The sequence below is a fragment of the Mastigoproctus giganteus genome, chromosome 9 (genome assembly GCF_048544385.1).
Source record: "Mastigoproctus giganteus isolate SK-2022 chromosome 9, ASM4854438v1, whole genome shotgun sequence".
Lineage (NCBI taxonomy): Eukaryota > Metazoa > Arthropoda > Arachnida > Uropygi > Thelyphonidae > Mastigoproctus > Mastigoproctus giganteus.
In genome coordinates, this window is record NC_143583.1 from 143205801 (window position 1) to 143231068 (window position 25268).

Sequence of the window (25268 nt, forward strand, 5' to 3'; positions counted from 1 at the left end):
CCAGATTCAGATACTTTGATTTCCTTTCACTGTATTCTTCATCAGCAGAATCTGTGTGCTAATTCACTGTTTTAAGTGACACATTAAATAAAGTTATAGGTATTGTAAACTAGATTTGAGCAAATACATCACGGCATCACCAATTTTGCAACATGTTTCAGCTTAATGATGGAACATTTAGCGTGAATCTTTCATATCATTCTAAAGTGCGCTGGTTGTCCCAAGGAAAAATACTTGTCAAACTTTTATCTTTGCAAAAACAAACCACAAGCTTTTTTGAGGAACTGAATCAACAGTGTGAATAATCAAAAGTGGAATTCTGCAGAAATATTGCATTTTTGTATGATATAATGTCAAAACAAAATGATCTGAATATTTTTTTCGCAAGGTAAAAACCAAATCTAAATATACGTGGCTTAAAATACAGGCATTTCGGAAAAAGCTGACCTTTTTCAAAACCTTTCTTAACCAATTGGAACTTTCAGCTGAACACTTTCCTGAACTGGCAAAAGTAATTAATGAACAGGATACAAACAAATCATTAGAAAATGCGACATGAAGGAATACACAGCTGTTCTAGATTCCCTGATTGAAGAATAAAATGAACGGTTTGCTGAGTTTGAGAAATATGATCTCACACTGAAACCAGCTTTCCAATCACACCTAATTGATGTCTCCAAAGCACCTGATGACTTACAGATGGAATTAACTGAGCTCTAAGAAGATAATATTCTGAAGTCTCTATTTGACGCGAAGAAGGATCCTCTTTAAATATGGAAAAATGCTGAGAACACCCATGTCTACGCCAACATGCTCGTTCAATGCTATCTTGTTTTGGTACAACCTACAGTTGTGAATCAACATTTTCATATATGACACAAATTAAAACAAGCTTGAGATCTCAAATGACAGATAATCACTTGGAAGACCAATTAAAACTACGCTGAACGATGTTGGAACCAAATATCAGACTACCATCTGGGATTAAGCATTGAAAAAAAGTAATTAAATGGTTTGTTGTCTAAATTCATCCATTTTTCGTTTTGTTATGAATCCTGAGAACAGAGGTGTCTTTCAATTTGTTATCATCTTTGCTAAACAAATAAATGTCTTCGCTAATTTGTTTAAATTCTTCATACAATAACAGGCTGTAATTAAAATTGTAAACATGCCTACAAAAATATAATTTTTTTTTTTGTATATATTTAATTCTCAGTATGCAGCCTAATAGTAACTTGGTTAAATAAAATTTGGCCTTCCAACGTAAAGAGTTTCCTCACCAATGCTCTGAGATAACTACTACCCACATGCGGTACCTTGCATTTGTCAATGTTAAGCATCAATTGCCATTTCTCAGCTCATCTGCCTAATTTTTCTAGATCTTGTTGTAGCAGCATACCTTCACTACTTTCATTAACTACCCTGCCAATATATGTATCATCTGCACACTTAAAACATTAGGCTTTACACCTTCATCAATATCATTAATAAATACAGAAAACAACAGTGGACCCAGCAATGAAATCTGTGGGATTTCACTAATAACATTAATCCATGAAGATCAGTGTCCATTGATAACCACTCTCTGTCTTCTCCCATTCAACCATCTGTTTATCCATAGCAGTAACCTGCCCTTAATTCCAATTAGTTCAACAGTTTTATGTGCAACAGTATCAAAAGCTTTCTCCGAAATTCAAGTATATAATATTAAAATAATTTTTTGCATCCAGTTCCTCTGTTACTGTATTATAGTATCCAATTAAATTTGTCAAACAAGATCACTCCTTGACAAACCCATGCTGTGTCTGAATTATTACTGCAGTCTTGTCGAGATGATCCTGAAATGCATCTTTAACCAGTGACTCCATTATTTTCCCTGGAACAGAAGCTATCTAACAAGTCTGTAAATACTCATGTCACCCTTTTATCTTCCTTTTTGAATTTGGGATACATTTGCACATCTCTAGTGCAAAGGGAACTCCCCTGAATCAAAAGATGCTCTCATAATTATGGCTAAGGATTTGCTTACTTTGCTGCCTCCCTTAATAATTGGATAGATCCCATCCACCCCAGGTACCTTTCTTATGTTTAACTCCAACAATTTTCTTCCACTTTTCCCTCAGTTATTACAAAATCATTTAGCTTCCTGTTAGAGTTTGACAATCTTCTTGTCTCCACTTCCCTAAACAATTCCTCATGTGTGAATGTAGATGCAAAATACTCATTCAGTTTGTCCACTACCTGATCAGGATTATCAACAGTTGAACCATTGGTATTAAGTCGACCAATCTCATTCATCTCCTTCCTTCTAGTGTTTACATAAATAAAGAAGTCTTTGTTGTTTTTCTTTGCATCCTTTGTCCTAGATTTCTTGTAATTGCCTTAGCTTGCCTAACCTCCTTTGTGATTTGATTACAGACTAGTTTATACATACTGTAGGCTTCTGTGTCGTCTGTTAATTTATATGCAACCCATGCATTTTTTTCACTGTCACAAGTCTTATTAGTTGTTGTTGTTATTTGGTTTTTAGGAGCACTAGCAACTAAGGCCATATTGCTCCGGGAATATGTGGTGGTCATTCCCTGACCTTTCCGCATCCTCCGTATTTGGTGGTGACGGGTCGAACCCTGGTCTAATCAAGAAGCATGTGTTACGCACTGCTGCTCCTTCCCACCTGGCTACGGAGGCACCCCGTCTCATTAGTTCATCTGATATCCATTTGGGCATAAAGCTTGAACAGTATTTCTCAGTTGGTATGAAAAGCCTAGTAGCTTCCTTGATTAATTCCACAAATATTTTGCACTTAGAATTTCTGTTCGTAACATCATCAGTTGGTCCCACTGTATAGAATTTAAAAACTGTCCAAGACAACTGTAGTCATCTTTATGGAAGGAAAAACCCTTTCCTTTACCCTGATGGTAATTATATCTTTAAGTAAATCCCACATCAGTGCACTGTGATCACTGCCACCTAGTGATTCCTTTATCTGCAGATTCTTAATGAATAATCACTGCTGATAATCAGATCAAGAGTAATTACTCCCTCTGGTTGCCTCTCTAACATGCTGGTGCAGAAAATTGTCATCCAATAAATCCACAATGTCTTGCTAGTGTGTGAGTGACCAATCCACAAGTTCCACTCAATATCTGTAAAGTTAAAATTTCCCATTATAAGACATTCTGATTTACAGGCCCACTCTATTTCTCTGTACAGCTGCTCATTGTATTTATCAGAGTCATTAGGCCCAGATAACACATTCTCATTTTTGATTTCCCAGTGCTTATGTCACACCAAACTAACTCAACATTGCACTGGCCACTCAACTGGATGCACTATCTTAAATTTTATATGTTTCTTAACTAAGAGCAACTCCCCCCCATTCTATCCTCTGTTCTTTCTATACCAGGACACTCTGCCACATTTTTGCTAACAGGGCATAGTTTCCTGAATGCAAAACTGTGCCAACTGGGTCTCATCCAGGATCCTAAATGTACCTATGGAGCTTATGAAGAGTGGGCCCAGTCCTTTATGACTGCCCCAATTACCATCCCCACAGATGGGGATAGTAATTGTCCAAGATTGGACCTATAAACCGTGGATATGAGCAACTACTCATCTCAAATGAAACACATTACATGATCTTGTCTGAGTTTGCAAAAAACGTTTTTGAGACCAGGAGAAGCAACGATGCTATAACTACCCAGACTGTGACATCCCCAAACCCAATACTTAGACCAGTATGCTTGCCTGATTGTGACATGTACTGGTACAGACTAGTTCAAGTGAGACTGGCCTGTTAGAATGTTTCAAACTCAGTGAGAATGTATAAGTTACATATTGACATTTGTTAAAAGAAATATTCATGTTTATCAGTATTAATGTGTATAACTGTGCATTATTAATGTATATTTGTGTACATTTCATGGAATGAATGACTCAAGTCCAGGAGTACGAGAATGTTTATAAATGTCATAGCATGCATGTGTGTGTTTTTTTTTCATGAGTGTATGTATTCTGTAAATAGTTGTATGAATGTCAGTTGTGTGTGTGACAATCTGGAGTACTCTACTGCATCTGATTGCCGGATATGATGGATAGTTCTTGGTGTTTCATTCTTGGAGTATGTACGGTGTAAGATCACTGAATGATAGTGTGTATGGCAGTCTAAACGTTTTGCAGCTCTGTTTCGTTCCAATTGTCGGATGCAGTGGAGAGCTCTTACTTGTGCATTTCATAATTTGGTGTATTTAAGAAGTATGAATGGCAGTCTATGTTGGTTTGCAGCTTTCAATCATTTCTGCATTGTCACTCATGACAGAGCTTGCATCAGTATGATTTATAACATTCTTCTTTTGTAACACATTTCCAGATATAAATATATAAGTTGTATGTGTCTATAAGCATTTTATATGTCCAGCCATAAAAATTATAAATACAAGGGGACACATGAGTGCGAGTATATGAGCTTAAGCAGATCGAAATGTGAAAATGTGCATATGTTTTTGGGTGCATGAGTGTCTGCTGTGCTATAATGGATGTGTGCGTGTGTGCTCGTGCACATGCATATTAGTATGTATGCAAATGTATGAGTAAACGTGTGTGTATATATATGTTTGTTTGTTATTTAGTTTTTAGGAGCATTAGCAATTAAGGCCATATTGCTCCGGGATATGCGGTGGTCATTCCCCGACCTTTCCGCATCCTCTGTATTTGGTGGTCACGGGCTGGAACCCTGGTCTAATCAAGAAGCGTGTGCTACGCACTGCTGCTCCTGCCCACTGGCATATACAGTAAACCCCCGCTATTCGCGGTATCTGTATTCGCGGTTTCGCGATCGCCGATTTAATATAAAATGAAACCTAAAAAATGTGAATTTTAAAGCGCCGTGAATATTTTCCGCCATAAAAAAACATGGGAGTGGCTAAAATTATCTTTCCCTGTCAAAACAGCGCTCAGTGGGTGGGGGTAGAGGGGTGACAAAATCGCGAGCGTGAATGTTTCTCGCTAATCCTTGTTCAATATGTGTTATGCGCTTGTTATGGAAGGTTTCGTCGTTTGCTTTTAATTTATATGCTTATAAATTGAATAAATTTATCAATTTATAAATTGATATGCTTACAAAAGTGATAAATCTACCGTTTTGCGGTGAAAAACAGACTTTTTCGAGTGTGTTAACGGAAGAAAGTGACTTTGTTGTGGACAAGTTCTTTCTAACCCCTACAAAAATATCACTACGAATAACAAGAGAAATGTGAAAATATCAAAGAAGGTGATGACATTAGCGAATAAAATTGAGTTATTAGATAAAATTTCTAATTCCTCAGTGGCAAAACATTATAAAATCAATGAGTCAACGGTACGATCAATCAAGAAATCGGAAGAAAAAATCCGCCGTAGTGTCCGTGAAAACGCGCTAATTGCTTCAAAAATTTGCTCTGTAACTCGTGATGTTAAATTAGAAAAAATGGAAAAAGCTTTAAATCTGTGGATAGAAGACCGAACTCAAAATAAAATTCCGTTAAATTCACTCATCATTCGTGAAAACGCAAAACTCCTTATCAACGCTTTAGCGAAACTGGTGATAGCACTGGCGGGATAGGTTTTTTAGCTAGCAAAGCCCTGGTTTGAAAGATTTGTTTGAAATTTCTAATAAATATTACATTTAATATTAAATTGTTTCTTATTTTCATTTCGATGCCATATGCTTGCATTTCACTATGTACTGTCTATGTATATAGTCATATTATGAAGGTACATATAATACATACATAGACAAAATTTTAGACTAGTTTTTCTTATATATTTCATACTTTGGAACGGAACCCCTTTATTACTATGGGAGCCATAACTCAGTATTCGCGTTTTCGGTATTCGCGGCATTTCTCAGGAACGTAACCCCCGCGAATAGCGAGGGTTACCTGTATATATATATGTGAGTGAATATAGGTATGTATGTATATGTCAATGTGTGTGTCTTGTGCTGGATGGGAAACGAGTCTACTTAATCTGCAATAAAAAAAAAAAAAAAAAAAAAGCGTGCTGTCCTATTCAGGGTACTGTACTGAGTGGGATAAGTGCGTGAAAATGGGGAATGAATTAGAATGTCTTATAAGTGTTAACTGTTGCACCCTAAATATGTATAAAAAAAAAAAAAAACAAACAAACTACACTTGCAGTTTAAGTTGTATAAATGTGAGTGAATGTGGGTGACCAAGTGGGCTCAGTGCATGTAGAGTGTGTGTGTGTGTTGTTCTAACAGATCCCTCAAATTAGACTGCAGTGGGGCAGTCTACCAGGAAATGCCCCCCATGCTCTGCTGACATCATGTCCCCTCTTCTGAGGCATGACCCTGGAATTTGCTGACACCAGCTTTGCTGGCGCGGCCGGTGTAGAATTACCAACAGAGAAGAACTGTTAGTGCAATCTTCTCCTCCTCTTCTTCACATAAGGCACCCTGTCCCTCTTACTTTAATCCCCTACAGTCAGTCCCTGTCTCTCTTCCCAATCTTCCACCTCAGCCTTTTTTCCTGGTGGAATCTACCATCACAATTTTTTCCTTCTCTTAACAATCCTCCCTTGTGGAGGATGGACTCCTTCTATATGGGTGGCCCTCTATCCCTTGAACTTCCTATTTCCAGGTGGGAAGTATTCCTCTCATCCACCTTCTTTATACTTCACCTGTTCCTCTCCTTTTCATCTGTCTCTCCTGCTCCCTTTTCACTTTCCAGAGGGTATGTATGTTATTTTCTTTTCTTTTTTTTTCTTTTTCACTTGGGGGGGGTGGACCTCTCTGGCAAGCCCCCAAATTAGACGATGTCCAGAGTTTGCCCCAGCCATAGATTTCTTTACTCCCTACTACACCTGGTCTGTTTCCATGGGGCAAAGGATGCAATGTGGGATCCCACTAGTGGCCCAGGGGCTGATTATATGGCCGGAGGAACAACAAGCCAACACAACCCAACACTACACTAAAATCTCTGGCCTTTACATTGTACTGCATTACAGAGTATACTACATGGAGTTGTGGGGGGGGGGAGACCCCGGTGTCGCTTGACAAGCAACACCATACACTATGTCCTCATATCAGAGAACACCACATCTCTAAGATCCCCATATGATGTCTGCATTTGATGACTTGACCAGCACTTCAAACTGATCAAATTTATTTATTATGCTCCTAACATTGGTGTAGATGCAAGTATAAATGGACTACTTCTTAATCTTAGTTACCCTAACACAGTCCATGTATTTATTTGTTCCAGCAGGCCTTGAAATCCCTAGCACCGTGCTTTCCAGGCTGCTGCTCGTTCCAATGCAAACAGTGAAAGAATCATTCATTTCTGCCTTTGACTATTGTTAAGTTTTTCGACCCATTTAACACTGCCTCGATAGCATCAGCAAATATTCTTGCACCCTTTCTAATTAAGTTAAGTGCATCCCATCACTGTGGGAGCAGTCTCTCTTGTTAACAAGCACAGACTACACTGAGAAAAATTCTATCCAATGAACCTTGCAAAATCTCTCCAGCACCCAATTTGACTGACAAGGCTCTTATCATATACTCCGTCCTGTCACATCTGGGCAGAATTGCAGACATTTTCAAATTTAAACCTAACTCGCAACTTTTTTTCAACATTGCCCTGTACTTGTTAAGAGTAGGAGATATGTAGGTCGACATATCTCCTACTCTTTGCAAAAAAAGATCCAAACCTGCTGCCTCTACTTTAACCACTAATCAGGCATCAGTAAGGGCAATAAATTTTTCAACTAAGAACATGTTGCAGTTCAACTATTAACAGTTGAACTGCATCACAGCCTCAAATAGGAGAAAATCAATCACTAAACACTTTATTTATCAACATCCTACAATGAGTGAAAATAAAAATGTTAACCTTTTCACAAATGTAAGTGATCTCAGTTCTAATCTCAATGATGTTCATTTCCGTTTGGTTGCCAAACCCAACACTCTTGATCTGTTTCTCATTAATAACTCTTCCAAGTATGCTGTTAAGGTGAGTGGCCCCTCCGGGCACCTAAGATGGGTCACTCATCTTGACCACTCAACTTAACTCACCTTTGGCATTAGAGGAATGCAAACTGGAATAACCTGAGAGATTTCTATTCTCCTTTTCCGTGTATGTGTTAATGTTTTAAATCTTCTGATGTCAGTGTTTGCTCAGATTCTGTCAGTGCAATTATACTTGTAGGGATGAAATCCTTTATTCAACATTCCTTAAAATCTCATTCTTTATCTAAATATTGGTTTTCCAATAAAGCATTAGCATTAGAAAAGGCATATGATGCAAGAAAGCAAGCTTATGCAGCACCAGCCAAAAAAAAAAAAAAAAAAAAACCCCCACTTCCACTTCACCCCTCTGTTCGTTCGAAATACCTGTCCAGCTGAGCCTTAAATTTATTTAGGCTATCAACTTTCACGACAAGGGATGGACATCTGTTCCACCAACCAACTACCCGCTGGCTAAAGACAAATTTCCGCACGTCTATCCTACATCTGTCTTTCCTCAGTTTGAATTTATGCCCTCTCAGGTGATTATTCTGAGCAAGAGGAAGAATCCCATCAGCATTGAGAATGCTCAAACCATTCAAGGCTTTATACACCTCTATCAGATCACCTCGCTGGTGCCTAGTCTCCAGACACTGTAATTTGCAAAACTTAAGCCTTTCTTCGTAAGAGTACCCCTTTGTTCCATTCACTAATCTACACACTTCTTGAAATGAGGCCTCCAGACCTGTATACAGTACTCAAGATGTGGCCTGACCATTGCCTTATACAAGGGAATAATCACCTCCTTATCCCTGCTAAAAAAATTCCTGTATATCATCGACAAGACACCATGAGCTACTCTTGCAGCCCATCTGCACTGCTCAGAGAACTTCATATCTGCCTGCACAATTACCCCTAGGTCCTTTTCATTCTCTACCACTGTCAGTGTAGTAGCACAGAGTTGATACGTTGCTCTGGGCTTGCTGTTTCCCATAAGTAGTACTTTACATTTGTCAATGTTAAACTTCATTTACCACCTCAACCTTTCCAGATCCTGTTGTGGCAGCATAGTGTCAGTAGTGTCTTTGACAACCATGCCAACCTTTGTATCGTCTGCAAACTTGGACATTAAGCTTGATATACCATCATCAATATCATTTATAAATACAGAAAACAATAATGGACCCAACAGTGAATCCTGAGGGACTCCACTAATAACATTAGTCTACAATGAGCAGTGTCCATTGATTACCACTCTCTGTCTTCTCTCCCTCAACCACCCCTTTATCCATAGCAGCAATTTGCCTCCAATGCCACACTGCTCCAATTTGTGCAGCAGTCTTCCATGTGCAACAGTATCAAAAGCCTTTCTAAGATATAAGTATATAATATCAAAGTTATTCCCTGCATCCAGTTCTTTTGTGACTGCATCATAGTATCCAATCAAATTGGTTAGGCAAGACTTCCCCTTAACAAAACCATGCTGTGTCCGAGCTATAACTGAAGTCTTGTCTAGATGATCCTGCAGTGCTTCTTTAACCAGTGCCTCCATTAATTTTCCTGGAACAGAAGTTAAATTCCCAGGTCTATAATTACTTGTGTCGGTCTTTGATCTTCCTTTGTGAATTGGGGTCACATTTGCACATCTCCAGTCTGTGGATACCTCCCCTGAGTCCAAGGAAGCTTTCATAATTATGGCTAATGGTTTGCTTACTTCCTTTGCTGCCTCCTTCAATATAACTGGATAGATCCCATCCTCCCCAGGTGCCTTTCTTGTGTTTATCTTCAACAATTTCTCCTCCACTTTACTCTCAGTTATTACAAGATTCTCTAGCTTACTGCCAGAGTTGAATACACCTCTGGCATTCCCCTCGCTGAATAACTCCCCATGTGTGAATGCCGATGCAAAACATCATTCAGTCTGTCAGCCACCTGAGCAGGATCATCGACAGCCGACCCATCGATATCAAGTGGACCAACTCAATTCATCCCCCTCCTTCCAGAGCTTACACAAGTAAAGAACCCTTTGCTGCTCCTCTCTGGCCCCCTTGCCAAAGATTTCTCGTAATCTCGTCTTCAATCAAATAAAACAGTGAACCGTAAAGGTGAAAAGTCAATTTGCTTAAAAACTAGCGGGCATGAAAAAACTAGATTCACATTTGTGTTGTCGCGTTGCTCCGATGGAACAAAACTGCCACCCTTTTTAATATTTAAGAGAAAAACACCACTCAGAATAATTCTACACATGCATGAAAATGAATGGATGGACGAAGGCAGAATGAAGAAATGGATAAAAAAAGATGTGGAACCGAAGAAATGGAGCATTGATAAAAAAAATAATAATAAAAAAATAAATGTGCTAAGGCTGTTCAAGATAAGAATGTTGCATATCATTGCATTTTCTGCCTACACCAAAGCTCACAGCAACTGTAAAGCAGTCATATTAATTATTATATTAATCAGTCCATACTAGATTTCGAACAGGTTAAGAGTAGAAAACTTGCTTCTTGTAAAATTGGTAGCTTAAGCATTCTAGCCTTTTGTCAAAACTATTGGCTGCAACTTCAGTTCTGCAAATTCAGCATCTTTAGACCTGGAAACTGTAAGGTGCTAGGTCTTGAGATGTTTAAAGCTTTGAATGGATTGAACAAGCAAAATGCTAATGGTATTCCACCTTTTGCTCAGAATATACACGTGAGGAGACATAAATTCAAACTGAGGAAGGAAGGTTTCCTTGAGCCAGTGGGGGTTGATTGTTGTAATTTTAATAAATAGTAACAGTAATACAAGAGTGATTCCGCCGATCGGGCTAGCCAGGTGGGTAAAGTGCCTGCCTGGCAACCCAAAGGTCACGGGTTCGAATCCCGCCTCGGGCTTGGATCACAGTAAAATGCAAAAACCTTGGGAGGTGCATTATGGCCACAGAAGCTGGTGCGCCAACAACTAACAAAAAAAAAAGAGTGATTCCAAAACTTTTTGTAATTGAAGTTAAATAATAAAAATAAACAGTACCATTAAAATCTGCATTTTTCATTTAAACTAAATGGCAAGTTTCATCAAAATTCTTCACATAGTTACTGCTAAATGGTTAAATTTTTTTTTTAAAGATTGCATAAGTCAAAATGGAGATTAATCATCAAAGTTAGTAAATGCCTTAGGGCAGTGGTGTCCAACCTATGGCCCGCAGGCCAGATCTGGTCTGAAAATAATTTTTATAAGGCCTGCGCAGAAAGTGAACTAAAACAGCATTAATCTCCGCTGCGTGTACAGGCATGCAAGCATCCAGCTCAACTGTATCAAACATGTACATGTGGTTCAGTGCAGTCATATGTATGCTAAATACAGTTATGTATTTTGATATAGCTTGTTCATTGCATTGAATTAATTATTAATTTGTATTGAATTAAAAAAATCGTTCTTAAAAATGTTCTAAAAGGAGAAAATCGATTTGGAGTGTCGTGTTTTTGATCCAAGGTGGACTGAAGACTATTTCTTCATTGATTACCACGAAAAGCAGTGTTTGATGTGTTAGGAGATTGTGAGTTTTTAAAGAATACAGTAATACCCCGAAGTTACGCGATAGGTGGGTCCGACGAAAATCGCGTAAGTCGAATTCGCGTAAGTCGGGGTACAACTTTGCATATAAATACATATAAATTTTGCTCAATTGGGACCAAGGACTAACAAAAACACTAGTTTAGAAGAAAAATATTAATAAAATTGCAGTTCTGTATACATATTAATACAAAATATGTATTAAAAAAACAAATGACTTACGTTAAAAAGTTATTTCGATGTCGATGGCTTCATAAAATCTAACAAATTCGTCTGACGACACAGCGCCTTCTTTTTTTCACGCAGAATTTCTTCGTAGCAAGCTAATAATTTTTTTATTCCTTGCTTTGTAGCTATAACGCGTTCTTCGTTGGAGTCTATGTTTTCTAAAATTTTTAAGCCCTTTACAATTGAGCCCTTTTCAATTTTCAACCTGTCAAGTTTGCAGTTGTCATGTGCTTTTCGCCGTTGCTTCATTTAGGCCTGTAACACGTGCAATATCACATGGTCTTTCATTTCGCTCAAAGCGTTTCACAATTTCATATTTTTTCTCTATCGACAGAGGCGGACTGGCCATAAGCCTTACCGGGGCCAGTGTAACCCCGGTGGGCCAGTGTGATTTTGGCCATAAACCATAGTATGAGGCCACTATAAATTTTCCCGGGTAAGAATTTTTGACCCAGTCCACTTCTGTTTATCGATAATTGCTTTTCTTTTTCTCTCTGAATCTGCAGTGTCTTCACCAGTACGCTTCCTTTTCACACCTTTTAATTAAGTATTTTACTAATTTTTAGGGAATAAAGCGCAATTACAAAACGAGGAGGCACGCTTGATACGCATAAACAAAGCTGCGCGCATGTAGCAACTGAATAAACAACACCATAAAGGCAGAGATACACTATTAACACCCCACATTTCTAGGGGTTACTACCATAAAACAATAAAAATCCAGTTGCGTTTCTGCTAGTGAAATCTGTTATAAACTGGTAGTAAACTCGATCTAATTGCATTTGCGATTATACCGATAGCTGGAATTGTGTTGGTTTTTACGTTATTATGGTGAAATGTGTTTTTCCCTTCACTGATATAAAAAACATAAAATCAGCAAAGTTGAATTTTGTTCATCTTTCGCTCTCATTCTCCGCCGTCGCACCGTATATCGATAACATATGAAAAACGACCTTGAAGATAGTGGGCGGCAGCGTTGCCAAACGAAAAAATCAGGAACCGCGTAACTCCGAGTTCGCGTAAGTCGGGGTAGCGTAAGTCGGGGTATTACTGTATAACACTGATTCCAATCATAAATCTTATGATCAACATAAAGGAGTGCTGCGAAAAGAAAAGTGTTCAAAGTTACAAAACGAAAACAACAAAATATACTGAAAACGTATCAGTCAAGAAATTTATCTGCTGTATGCCAGTTATCAAGTTGCACATTTGATCGCTTTTGAAAGTAAACCGTTCAATGATGGTGAATTTGTTAAGCATTGTTTGTTAAAAGTTGTTGAAGAAATTTGTCCAGAGAAACAAACAATGATACAAGACAGTTTGTTTCAACAAACAATTATGCGAAGAGCAGATATTGGAAAGAATTTGTTTGAACAACTTTTGGGAAGCATAAAACAAATTAAATATTTTAGTGTGGCACTGGATGACAATGCTGATGTAAATGACACAGCCCAACTCCTCATCTTCATACATGGAATTAATGATAATTTTGTACCAGTTGAAAATTTAGCTGATCTACAGAGTACGTGCGGAACAACTACAGGTGAAAATCTTTACCAATCTATCGAAAAGTTAGGATTCACCATCATTGAACGGTTAGGAGTCACAACTGGTGGTGCAAAAAATATGATTGGTAAAAACATGGGCTTATGGGTAGAATAACCAAGAAAATGATAGATATTGGAGCTGAAACTCCAATTGGAATTCACTGCATTGTGCATCAAGAAGCTCTTTATGGGAAAGTATATTTCAACTGTAAATTTTACAATATCGCATGGCCTTAATGTGGCTGTTGAAACATCACTGAATGTTTCAACACAGAAAAAGGGAAACCAATAAAACAACTATCAAATATGGAGTGGCTGTTTGATCTTGCATACAGACATTTCTAGTCATTTAAAACTACAAGAGAAAGGAAAATTGGTCTGATTTATTATTATTAATAGCTATATGGTGCAAGGTAGCCTGAGGCTTATGCTGGTGCAGCATAAGCCTCATATATTTCTGAATTACCGAGAGAGAGAGAGAGAGAGAGAGAGAGAGAGAGAGAGAGAGAGAGAGAGAGAGAGAGAGAGAGAGAGAGAGAGAGAGAGAGAGAGGAGGAGGAGGAGGAGGAGGAGGAGGAGGAGGGAATCACCAAGAAAGAGAAGAATGATGATATCCAGCTCAAGAACCTGGGTGTGCCAAACCCATACTCAACTAGATGTGAGCCCCTGATTTGTTTGTAACATCAAATCATTTCAGAATAAGTTGTTATTATTTAAATTCCAGTCGAACAAGACAATTTAGTTCACTTTGAATGTTGTACTGAGCTAAAGGAGAAACACATTTCTAAAGAATCATTGACGTTCGTTATTACAATTATTTTTTTGACAAGTTTGAAAGCCGATTTTCTGATATAAAATCTCATGAAAAAACATATAAGCTTTTGTTTGAGAACTCATTTACTTCTATGGTTGAAAACTACAATACTAGATTGCAACTTGAAATTATTGATCTTCAAGCCAAATTATGATTCAAAAATAAGTATATAGATATATTTAATAGATATAAGTATATAGGTACAGGTGACCCCCGCTTAACACTGATCATTCGTTCCGGAAAAACAGAGCACTAAGTGAATCCGCGCTAAGCGAGCGCCACTTTCCCATAAGGTAACATATGTATTTGTGAGCTGCGGTCGGTGCCATAGGATATTTCCTAATCAATAATAAACGGTAATGAAAAGATGCACAAATGTCGGTCAAAATATTTAATATTCAAATATTTGCACATATAAAATATTCTGCATTACATACGTATAATTATGTGGTAACTACTTGCGTCTCAAAAGTAAACAAAATTCCAATTAAAATAATGAATTTAATGGATGAATTTAATCATGAAAAATGTGTGGATTTTGAGTTGAACTTTGGCCCTCTTCCAAATAAACTAAAAGGGGTATTAATTTTAAATGGCCCGCAGCGTTACCACCCAACAATAAAGTCAACCGATCCTTCGCCGCTTTGAAACTTGGCATGTTTTTTGTTCTTTCAATATAAAACTTCTTTTAGGCATTCGTTTCCACAAAAGTCCTGCTTCATCTATGTTAAAAACTTGTTGAGAAGTATAACACATAATACCCCTCTTCAATAATTTTAACAAGTTCTTTTTCGAAAGTTTCGGCTCCTTAATCTGCACTAGTGGCTTCTCCCGGGATTTTAAATCTATTCTACCAGTTTTAAATGGTTCCACATTTTTTTTTTTTAGGCGAGTTTTCTTCAGATCATCGTATTGGCTAATCTCTTTCTCTCTCTCTCTCTTTTTTTTAATATTTAACTTAACTGAATTCTGCATTGGAATATTATCTTCAAAAAAATTAGTCTTTCCATTTCAATCCTAATAGCCGGTCTAGTCCTAGTTGCTTGCAGTGGAACAGCTATCTTTCCCGCTGCTAAAATTAATTCTTTATTTTTTCATAATTGTTCTTACAGTTAAATTTGCGAGTCCTAAATTACGGCACACATCCGCTTGTCGTTGACCGGAATCGATTCGCTTCAAAACGTCTAATTTAATTTTCAAATTCAGTCTTTTTCTTACATTTATAGTCTTCATACTGCGCCCAGACGTTGTTGCATTTTCATTCCTGTCGGTCATTATTAGCTCTTTGAAAATATAACTGCGTTGGTTGAATTAATTATGATACAATGTTCAAGTAAACTGTCCGTTACGCACGATGTCTAATGCTGTACTGAGTGATGACTAGACTTCGGATAAATGCATATAACGCAAATATTACAAGCAATATACGTGATCATTTTTTTAAAATGTTGATCTTGGAACTATGTAACAAGTCACTGTACTTAAATTAGCGTGAGAGAAAATTTCACTGAGCGTGGGAAAATTGCTCAAGTCGGCGTGGGAAACGTTTTAATGCTGTTTTGCTATTCATTTTCAAGCTATCGACTCCATCAAATGAAACGATTTCGATAAATATGTCAAAAATGTAATCTGTAAAAGAGCGTTATAGTGATCTGTGACAGCGTTATAGTCAGATATAAGAACAGAGTTATAACGAATCAGCGTAAAGCGAACCGCGTTATAACGGGGGCCTGCTGTATATAAGTATATTTAAACTATTACAAGGCTTTTCCATCTGAAGATTTTCTGCTAATATAAGAAAATGCCATGAAAATGGCTACTTTGTTTGGATCAACGTATGTTTGCAAGCAGATTCTTTTAAGTCGTCAAATCAAATAAATATTTAAAAAGAAACAGAATAACAGATCAGCATTTTTTTTTATGAAAACCCCAAAAACAACTTGAGAAGATGAAAGAAGATATTTGTTGATATTAAACTTGAACTTCTGTACACTGCAATTTTGGGGAAATACGTATGAAGGAAGGTTGTTCCAGAAAACAGAAGTTGAATGAATAAACGAGGAAGATGAAAAGTTGGTTCTGTGAGTTCGAAGTTGGACAGTAAATGGATGTTGGCGGCACGTGTTCGGACTGTTTTGAAAGAGACAGTGGGAATTATAGAAGCCAATTCAGAAGAACAGTGACCATGGAAGTACCTGTAGAAAAGGCATGCAGCAGAATCAGTACGTCTATGAGACAGCGAGTGGAGAGATTCTGTTAAAGATGAGTCATTAATATTTGTAACACAATATTTGTAATGTGCTTGTGCCAAGAGGGATTAGAAGTCAGGGTAATCCCCAAAAGAGATATATCATCTTGCTTAGAAATCAGAGTGTTGTCAACAAAGATAAGCATAGGAGCAGAAGAATCCTTTTTGCAAGATGTAAGACAGGACTGAGTTTTAGAAGGATTGAAATCAACTAAGTTGTCTTTGCCCCACTGGAGAATTACCTGGAGATCGGCACTTAAAAATGGATAGGATTTCCGTTCAATGAAAGGTCATTAATATACAAGAGGAAAAGAATGGAGGGAAAGAACTGAACCTTGGGGGACATCAGTGTTAGTAGTGAAGTTAGAAGATAGAGAGCCATCTACCATTGCCCTCCATGAGCGGTCAGAGAGAAAACTGGATAACCAATTACAAAGAACAGTTGGCAAACCATAAGATGGAAGCTTGTTTAGAAGACCTTTGTGCCAAACATGATCAAATGCCTTTCAGATGTCAAGAGCAACTGCTTGTGTTTCACAGAACCTTTCCATTGAATTTGTCCATAAATTGGTAACATAGGCCAGAATATCACCTGTGGATCGACACTGACGGAATCCATACTGATGATCATCGATCAGACGGAAGGTTTCTAGATAGTTTAAGAGTTGACGGTTAAGCGATTTCTCCATTACTTTAGAAAGAGTAGAAGTAATTGGATAGGAGGGATTTGTCACCCTTTTTAGGAACTGGCTGGATATGAGCAAATTTCCAAGCAGAAGGAAAAACACCTTTGGAATAAGAAAATGCACAAAGGTGGCATAAAAGAGGAGTAAGTTCAGGAGTGCAGGTTTTGAGAACAAGAAATACCATCAAGACCTGGAGCTCCATCGAAAAATACCATCAGGACATAATCTTCATTATGTATTGAGATTGGCGTCACAAATTTGCAACCAAATTTTGAACAATTATTTAAAAATATCCAGCTTAAATCATCTCATTAAATGTTAAGTTTTGTCCACTAAATGTTATTTTGTATTGTACTTAATAAAATTTATGAATATTTCAATTTTAGGTTTATCATTATATTTATTTATTCACCTTAATATTGAAAAGCAGTGATCCTTTTCAAGGTGTAAATTTTCTAAAATGGGCATTTAAATGCAAAAGTAAAGTATTTTATTTTTTTAAATTTAAGATTTAAAAAACCAACAAACAAAAGTAAGCCATATTTTTATACGACTTAAAGTTTTATATGACTAGCACTGCCTACCTTAAAAGAAAGAACTAATCGTTAGCATTCCATTGCACTGCTCACACTGTTCATTGTATGTCCCATTGCCCACGCGAGCTCATGCACTCACTGCCTTCGCTATGTTTAATACGTTTAGAACTCATAATTTTATTGTTATTGTTATCAACTTTGAGTTTATTTGTTTTTTGTTTTAAGGTTACATAAGGTAAGTAATTTAAGAATTTAGAAGTACATCACAGTCAGAATGCGGCAGTGTCCACTGCCATGCTACTCTGACTGATCATGTTGAACATACCTTGTGGCAAAGAAGAAACGTGTTTTCGTGTTTCTGCAAATGTATTCAGAATCAGTCTGAAATATGCATTTAAGGATCCAAAAGATTTAACGTGTCACAGTATTGGCTTTCTTAGTAAAAGGTGTGTTCGTTGTCAAGCCTCACATTTTAAGTGTGAAAAGGTTGGGAATCATTTTTCTACATGTTGTCAAAACGGTAAAGTTTCATTGCCAGCAACCGAAATGCCTGCTTACATAAGTTCTTTATATACAGATGACAATGAATTGTCAAAATATTTTCTTGAAAATATCAGACAATACAAAGTCTGTTACCAATTGCGTAATTTTTGCAACATGTACAGCTAATAATTATTAATAATTGACACAAGACTATTTTATGTAATTAATTATTATAAAAGAAAGAGTATGTAATTTCTGCAGTGGAAGCAAAAACTGTTGGGTGAGAAACTGATGAAGATGAAGTGAAAGGCAAAAATTGTTGCACATGACCTGACGGGTTCCTCCCATGTATAATTGTGAGCAAACAATTATTGTTCACTTCCAAAATTAATCAATTAAAACTGTGTCTATATTTAGGGATGTGCTGAAAGAGTTAATCATTAACCTTAAAACAATAATTATTATGCACCCAATTTAGAAAGCAACATTTGCCAGGTCTAGCATGACTAGTGTCAGGTTAAAAGGTTAATTTCTCTAGCTAATCTCTCTTTGATTTTATATATATTTTAGATTTTAATTTGATATGAAACTCTAAAATTTAAATGATAATTGCTTCTTATTGGATATTTCATGGAAAGTAAGAGAAGGGAGATCCTAGTATTTTTGGACAAAATGGAATGAAAACATCAGATGAAACCTTGTAATTATGTACAGGTATTCTGATAATGAATATTTATCTACTGTGTTTATTGTAAGTTAAGTTTTAATGTTATGTCATTAAGAACTTATGAATTCATAAGAAATTTCAGATTTTATTGTAACCAAAACTCTAACCATTTTGTTATAATTGTATAGAAATCAAAAATGCAGTAATTGTATGGATGCACAAAGAATATTACATTACTCATTTTTCAATCCTAACTTAACAGGAATGAGTCTGAACCCACAGTTTGAGAACTAAATGAAATAAAACTATTTCATTTATTTTGAGAACAAAATAATATTTTACTATAGTATGAGTATGTATGTATACAACGGTTAATTTAAATTTAAAAATATATGCATCAAGTTACTGAAAATAAATAATCAGCTACTCACTGAAGGAAACTTTTAATGTAGTCCATCAATGGTCCTAGTTTCCGCCTAGGCAAGTTCATTCGATGAATTAGCTCAGGAAGCTTCACTAAACATACAAAGCAAGACAGATCTTATATTTAAAGCTAATATATTTGAATAATCAAGGGTTAAAACTCTTTGCAAACATTACTTACATATATTTCATTCTCATTATTAAAGGTAAAAAACAACTTGCATCTGTCATGCCAAAAATTTATTTCAGTAATTTAAACTTATTTATCACAGTACAATAAAAGCACAGCTATCTGGCATCCAGAATGCTCATGAAACTGACACACTTTAAAAATCATAAAGTTACAAAAGGACACTTACACCACCTGGCTATCATGTAGCAAAGAGACAGGAATTAAATAATTAAACACGACAAAATTACAATAAATAAAAATAATGTTAATGAGGCAATAATTTTTATTAAATTTAGTCCAAAGAAAATTTTTAAGTAACCTGCAAAATAATGTATTTAATGTTTCCTTCACATCAAAAGTAAACAACAGAAGCACAGAAGTCTGTCCTTTTTCACCCAACCACCACCATTAAAGTAGTGGTTTCATGGGAAATTATATTTTTTATCATTATATCCAGGGGTGAGCTGTAGTGGGCTCATGAGAGCCCACTGTTGAGACGATCATTTATTTTACAAATGAAATCATGAATGCAATTATTGAGTATCAGAGCCGAAACTACGGTGGGGCGAGCGAGGCCCCATTCCCAGCATTTTAATGGCACAGTCAAACCTCTGTTTAACGAACTTCTTTATAGTGAATTTTTTGATTCCCCTTGGTAATTACATTTAAAACAGTTTCTGTTGAAAGAAGAAAATTTCCATATAACGGATGGATTAGGAGGGACAACTTTGTATGCACTGTTCTCACCTCTGGCCTTTAGGCAATATAGGTAATTAGAAAGTGCGAATTAAGGGTGAAAGGGATTACCGTTTCACAATGTTAGTGGTGTCCATAAAACCTATGCAGTCACATACCGAGAAGTCGCACTAGTCAATGTGCTTTCCATAGCCTCTGGTCAACCCGTGTTGTGGTTCCCCTTTACTCCGACAAACGGGAATATGTTTTTCGGAGAAGTTGTTATTTGATTTTAGGAGCATTAGCAACTAAGGCCATATTGCTCCGGGATCTGCAGTGGTCATTCCCTGACCTTTCCGCATCCTCCGTATTTGGTGGTCACGGGCTCGAACCCCGGTCTAATCAAGAAGCATGTGCTACGCACTGCTGCTCCTGCTCACCTGGCTACGGAGGCACCTTTTCGGAAAAGTGAGTGAGCCATGCCTTCCAGTAAATTTCTCCTGTCTATGTTTACATGGTCACAGTAAAAATAGTCACAGTTAATTGATCACGAAGCTTCCTAACCTGGGAAAGGTATTTCTGTTTATTAGAATATCGAGATTTTAAGGCAAGTTTAACGATATTACGCGATGTGGCAAGTGCTAGTTGTTTTATGCCTGAAATTTTTTGATTTAAATTGACCCTGGCAAACTTTGGAACGATGTTGTTTTGAAGGCAATATTTTAGAAAAGAAATATGATAACTTTGGGCCAAGCATCTTAGTCTTAATTTTATGTAATTTTGTACCAAGCTGTTCAAAAAATCCCCCATAATTGTGTGTATCAATAGGTTATACCTGGAGAGAAAGGAAGTGAATGAAATAGTCAATAAGAGTTTAAAAAATGAATTAGACAGTATGAACCAGAGCTGTAATGCTCAATAAATAAAAACACCTTTCCCAGGTTAGGAAGCTTCGCGACAAATTAAAAAATTATCTACATCCTAATGATTAGTATGTATCGAAGACCTCCATAGATTTGTGACGGGAAGCACAGGCCTCAAAAATAAAAAACAGACACGTTAACAAATTACAAACATTATCGGGAGCGTCAAGACACATTCATATGAATTCTAACACATTGTCGCGGCTTGCGACCAAGTGCATACAAGTTGGGTATGCACCCTGTATACGAATGTAAAAGTTGAATACTCATTAGATATTATTTGGGATATGTTAAATAATACTGTAGTTTTTAGTGTTTTGCACCAACCTTGCGTAGAAATAAAAATAAAAACACCAAGGAAACTGAACTTTTGATAACTGTGTTTATAATAAATTACAATAACCTGTATTTGCAATAAATTTAACTTTACAATAAACTATACATATGGATTATTAAAATCTGCTACATTACAATCAATAAAATGCATTAAAATATACTAGATTAAAAGCGATAAAAATCGTAGCTTTCAAAGGCTCCAGCCTTCTTCTTCAGCGGTGTTTTCTTGTTCTGCAGTACATCTTTAAATATCAGTAGGTTAATGGTACTCCTCACGTGTTTTCATTCACACGTGTTCCGTTCTCTTGCGTTGTGGAACCGGAAGTGGCTCGAGCGGAAGTCATACGGAACCGTTCATCCCTTCTGAGGATAGTGGTCTCAAAGATGGGATGAATCCGCGTACCTCTATCTCTATTAATGTTAATTGTAGAACAAATCCGCAAACTCTCGAGCCACTTACGGTCCCAGAACTACAATTAACATTAATAGAGATAGAGGTACGCGGATTCATCCCATCTTTGAGACCACTATCCTCAGAAGGGATGAACGGTTCCGTATGACTTCCGCTCGAGCCACTTCCGGTTCCACAACGCAAGAGAACGGAACACGTGTGAATGAAAACACGTGAGGAGTACCATTAACCTACTGATATTTAAAGATGTACTGCAGAACAAGAAAACACCGCTGAAGAAGAAGGCTGGAGCCTTTGAAAGCTACGATTTTTATCGCTTTTAATCTAGTATATTTTAATGCATTTTATTGATTGTAATGTAGCAGATTTTAATAATCCATATGTATAGTTTATTGTAAAGTTAAATTTATTGCAAATACAGGTTATTGTAATTTATTATAAACACAGTTATCAAAAGTTCAGTTTCCTTGGTGTTTTTATTTTTATTTCTACGCAAGGTTGGTGCAAAACACTAAAAACTACAGTATGAATATACCCAACCTCAGAGGCCTGTTTGAAGAAGTATGTTAAATAATAACTTGATACTGATTAATTATACGAAGCTTCTTATTAAGGAAATTTTTCACTTAATTAAACTGTTAGTTGAGGCCAACTATATCACCTTTTGAGACAGAGTATAGAAACAAATTTTTGGTTTGCCAATGGCATTGAGCCTGAGTGGTTTAATATCGGAGATCTAACTCTCAACGATTGAGCATATACATTTGCCGCCCTTTCGACCCCATATCACATACTAGGTATTTAGATGATGTTCTAGTTATTACTAATAGTAGTACTATCCAAGACATTTTACATTCGGTTAATAATATTCATTCTAGACTCAAATTTACATCGGAAAGGGAGGATATGGATACAAAGTAGTCAGACTATTTACAAATTGGTGCAAAAGCATCACGTTAGTACACAGCTAATCCTAAATTAGCAAATTATTTGCAAGAGCAGCATCGTTTAAGTCATATCTCATATTGTGAATACACCTTCACGACGAGTTGCCATGACATTGCACTATTTCGAATAAGTAACACTTCACCTGAAGGAGAAAACTATTGTTACTTAATTCTCGGTGGATACCAACCACCATCCAGAAGGCACCGTTTCAGGGCTATTTGGCCTTTCTTCGGTGGGTGGGTAGGTACCCAAGTGATGTAATGATGGCAAAACAGTTATGAAGTATAACTCCACAATATGAGATATAAATTCAATTAGGACTATAACTTATGCCTCAGGCTTAGGATTAGCTGTGTACTAACATGTGCAGCATAAGCCCTAATGCATTATAGTCCTAAAGCAGGGACAAGGAGGTGATTATCCCATTATACAAGGCAATGGTTAGGCCACACCTAGAGTACTGTGTACAGGTCTGAAGGCCTCATTTTAGGAAGGATGTAGAGTTGCTAGAACGAAGAAGGGCAACAAGATTGATGAGGGGGAACAAAGGGGTGGTGCTCTTACCAAGAAAGGCTTAAGTGCTGCAAATTGCAGCACCTGGAGAGTAGGCACCTGAGAGGTGATCTGATTGAGGTGTATAAGGCCTTCAATGGATTGAGCAAGCTGAATGCTGATGGGATTCTTCTTCTTGCTCACACTAAGAATCTGAGGGGGCACAGTTTCAAATTGAGGAAAGATAGTTGTAGAATAGATGTGTGGAAATTTGCCTTTAGCCAGAGGGTATTGATGGGTGGAACAGGCTTCCATCTTTTGTTGTGGAAGCTAATAGCCAAAACAAATTTAAGGCTGAGCTGGACAGGCATTTGGAATGAATGGAGGGGTGAAATGGGAGTTTTAGCTTGCTTTCTTGCATCGTATGCCTTTACTAATGAAGAACAGCTTAACAGATTCTTTAAAGATACTGAATTTAAAATTGTGGCCAGGCCAATATGGAAATTACACATTACACCGAACAATCGCTCAGTCCTTTCCTCGTTCGCAACACAAATTAATGACCTGGTATACATTTCTTGTGGTGATTATGACTCGTCTTACCCAGGTTCGACATGTTTTCCTCTGAATATTTGTGTTAATCAACATGCAGCCTCAGTTCGTTCTCGTTCAGTAGTGCCAGAATTAGCCTTTCACGGTGTTAACGAAAACATACTTTTTATTTAACGAGGCCAAAATGCTTAGTGTCCAACATAATTATACGCGAGTATTAATTGCAGAAACCGTAGAAATTAAATTACACGAGAATTCTGTTAATGTTCGCCGGTCATAGCTGATCTCCGATTCGTGGGCTTTTATGCGCATGTGCGAAGACAAATAATCCCTATTTAAGTTTCATGCTCACCCCTATTTGGTAATTTTCATTCCTGTGATCACGACACATGGCCGAAAAGCGTTGTCAGCTTCAGGAAGGAAAATCGTTTTGCAATTTTTTCGTTAAATTCTTTTAATTAATTTTCTTATTTTTAACTGTGTTAAACTGATTTCTAATTATTTGTTACTCTAATGTAAGATTTTCGATTTTTTCATTTTAATTTCTGGAGAGCATCATATGGAAGTGTTCTACGTACTATATTGAGGCAAGCTTCTCTTATTATTTTAGAAATATTGATATCAACATAGAACGTATTGAGCATTACAGCTCTGGTTCATACTATCTAAAAATGAAATATGTAAAATCAAAAATACGACACATCTAACTGACCAGCTTTTACATGACTTTTTAAGAATTGGAACTAGTATTTTAAAACCTGATATTACAAAACTTAGTCGCACTCTACAACCACATTCATCGCATTAATTATAATTTTGTTGTATTACTAACTGTATTTTTGTGATTAGTACAATAAATAAGTAATACGGGTCGACCATCACAAATCTGGCAGCGTTGGGACCTGTGGGGTGCCGGATTAGTGAGTTAGCTGGATCATCGGTGGTTATTTTAGCACATACAGTTTACCCAACAGCTAGCCACCTCAAGAAAAAAATTCCCAGGGGAAAAAATATTTAGCAAATAATTTGATTAGTAATTTTAAAATAAATATTGTAATGTCAGTGTTGTCGTTTTTTCGCTTAATATATATATATATATATAGGCATCTCCGTAGCCAGGCGGGAAGGAGCAGCAGTGCGTAGCACACGCTTCTTGATTAGACCGGGGTTTGAGCCCGTCACCACCAAATACGAAGGATGTGGAAAGGTTAGGGAATGACCACCGCATTCCCTAATCCCGGAGCAATATGGCCTTAGCTGCTAATGCTCCTCAAAACCAAATAATAACAACAACAATATATATATATATATATATATAAAAAGAGACTTTTTAAATGTCACATATATGTGGCCGACGTAGCCCAGTAGGTTACAGTACTTTATTTCTTGAGAAGCCGTGTCGGCCACATATACATGTGAAGGTATTATGGCATACATATGAAGGTCGTTTGTGATTAGTTTATTGCACATGCAGCGAGCACTGCAATAAAACTAAATGGATAAAATAAACTCTCAAACGTTGCAATAAGTTTGTCAGTATTGATTTTGCAAAAACAAGTTCATTAG

General features: G+C 36.9%; 1 protein-coding gene across 4 annotated transcripts in view; it reads right to left on the bottom strand.

Moving 5' to 3' along the window:
• The window catches only part of msl-3 (male-specific lethal 3), a 229436-nt gene that overhangs the window by 7437 nt on the left and 196731 nt on the right, over positions 1 to 25268 (bottom strand). For all 4 annotated transcript variants that reach the window (XM_090382007.1, XM_090382005.1, XM_090382004.1 and 1 more), the window contains one exon: positions 19201 to 19285. In XM_090382007.1, the coding sequence (XP_090238133.1) occupies positions 19201 to 19285 (85 nt within the window). The remainder of the gene's footprint in view (positions 1 to 19200; positions 19286 to 25268) is intronic.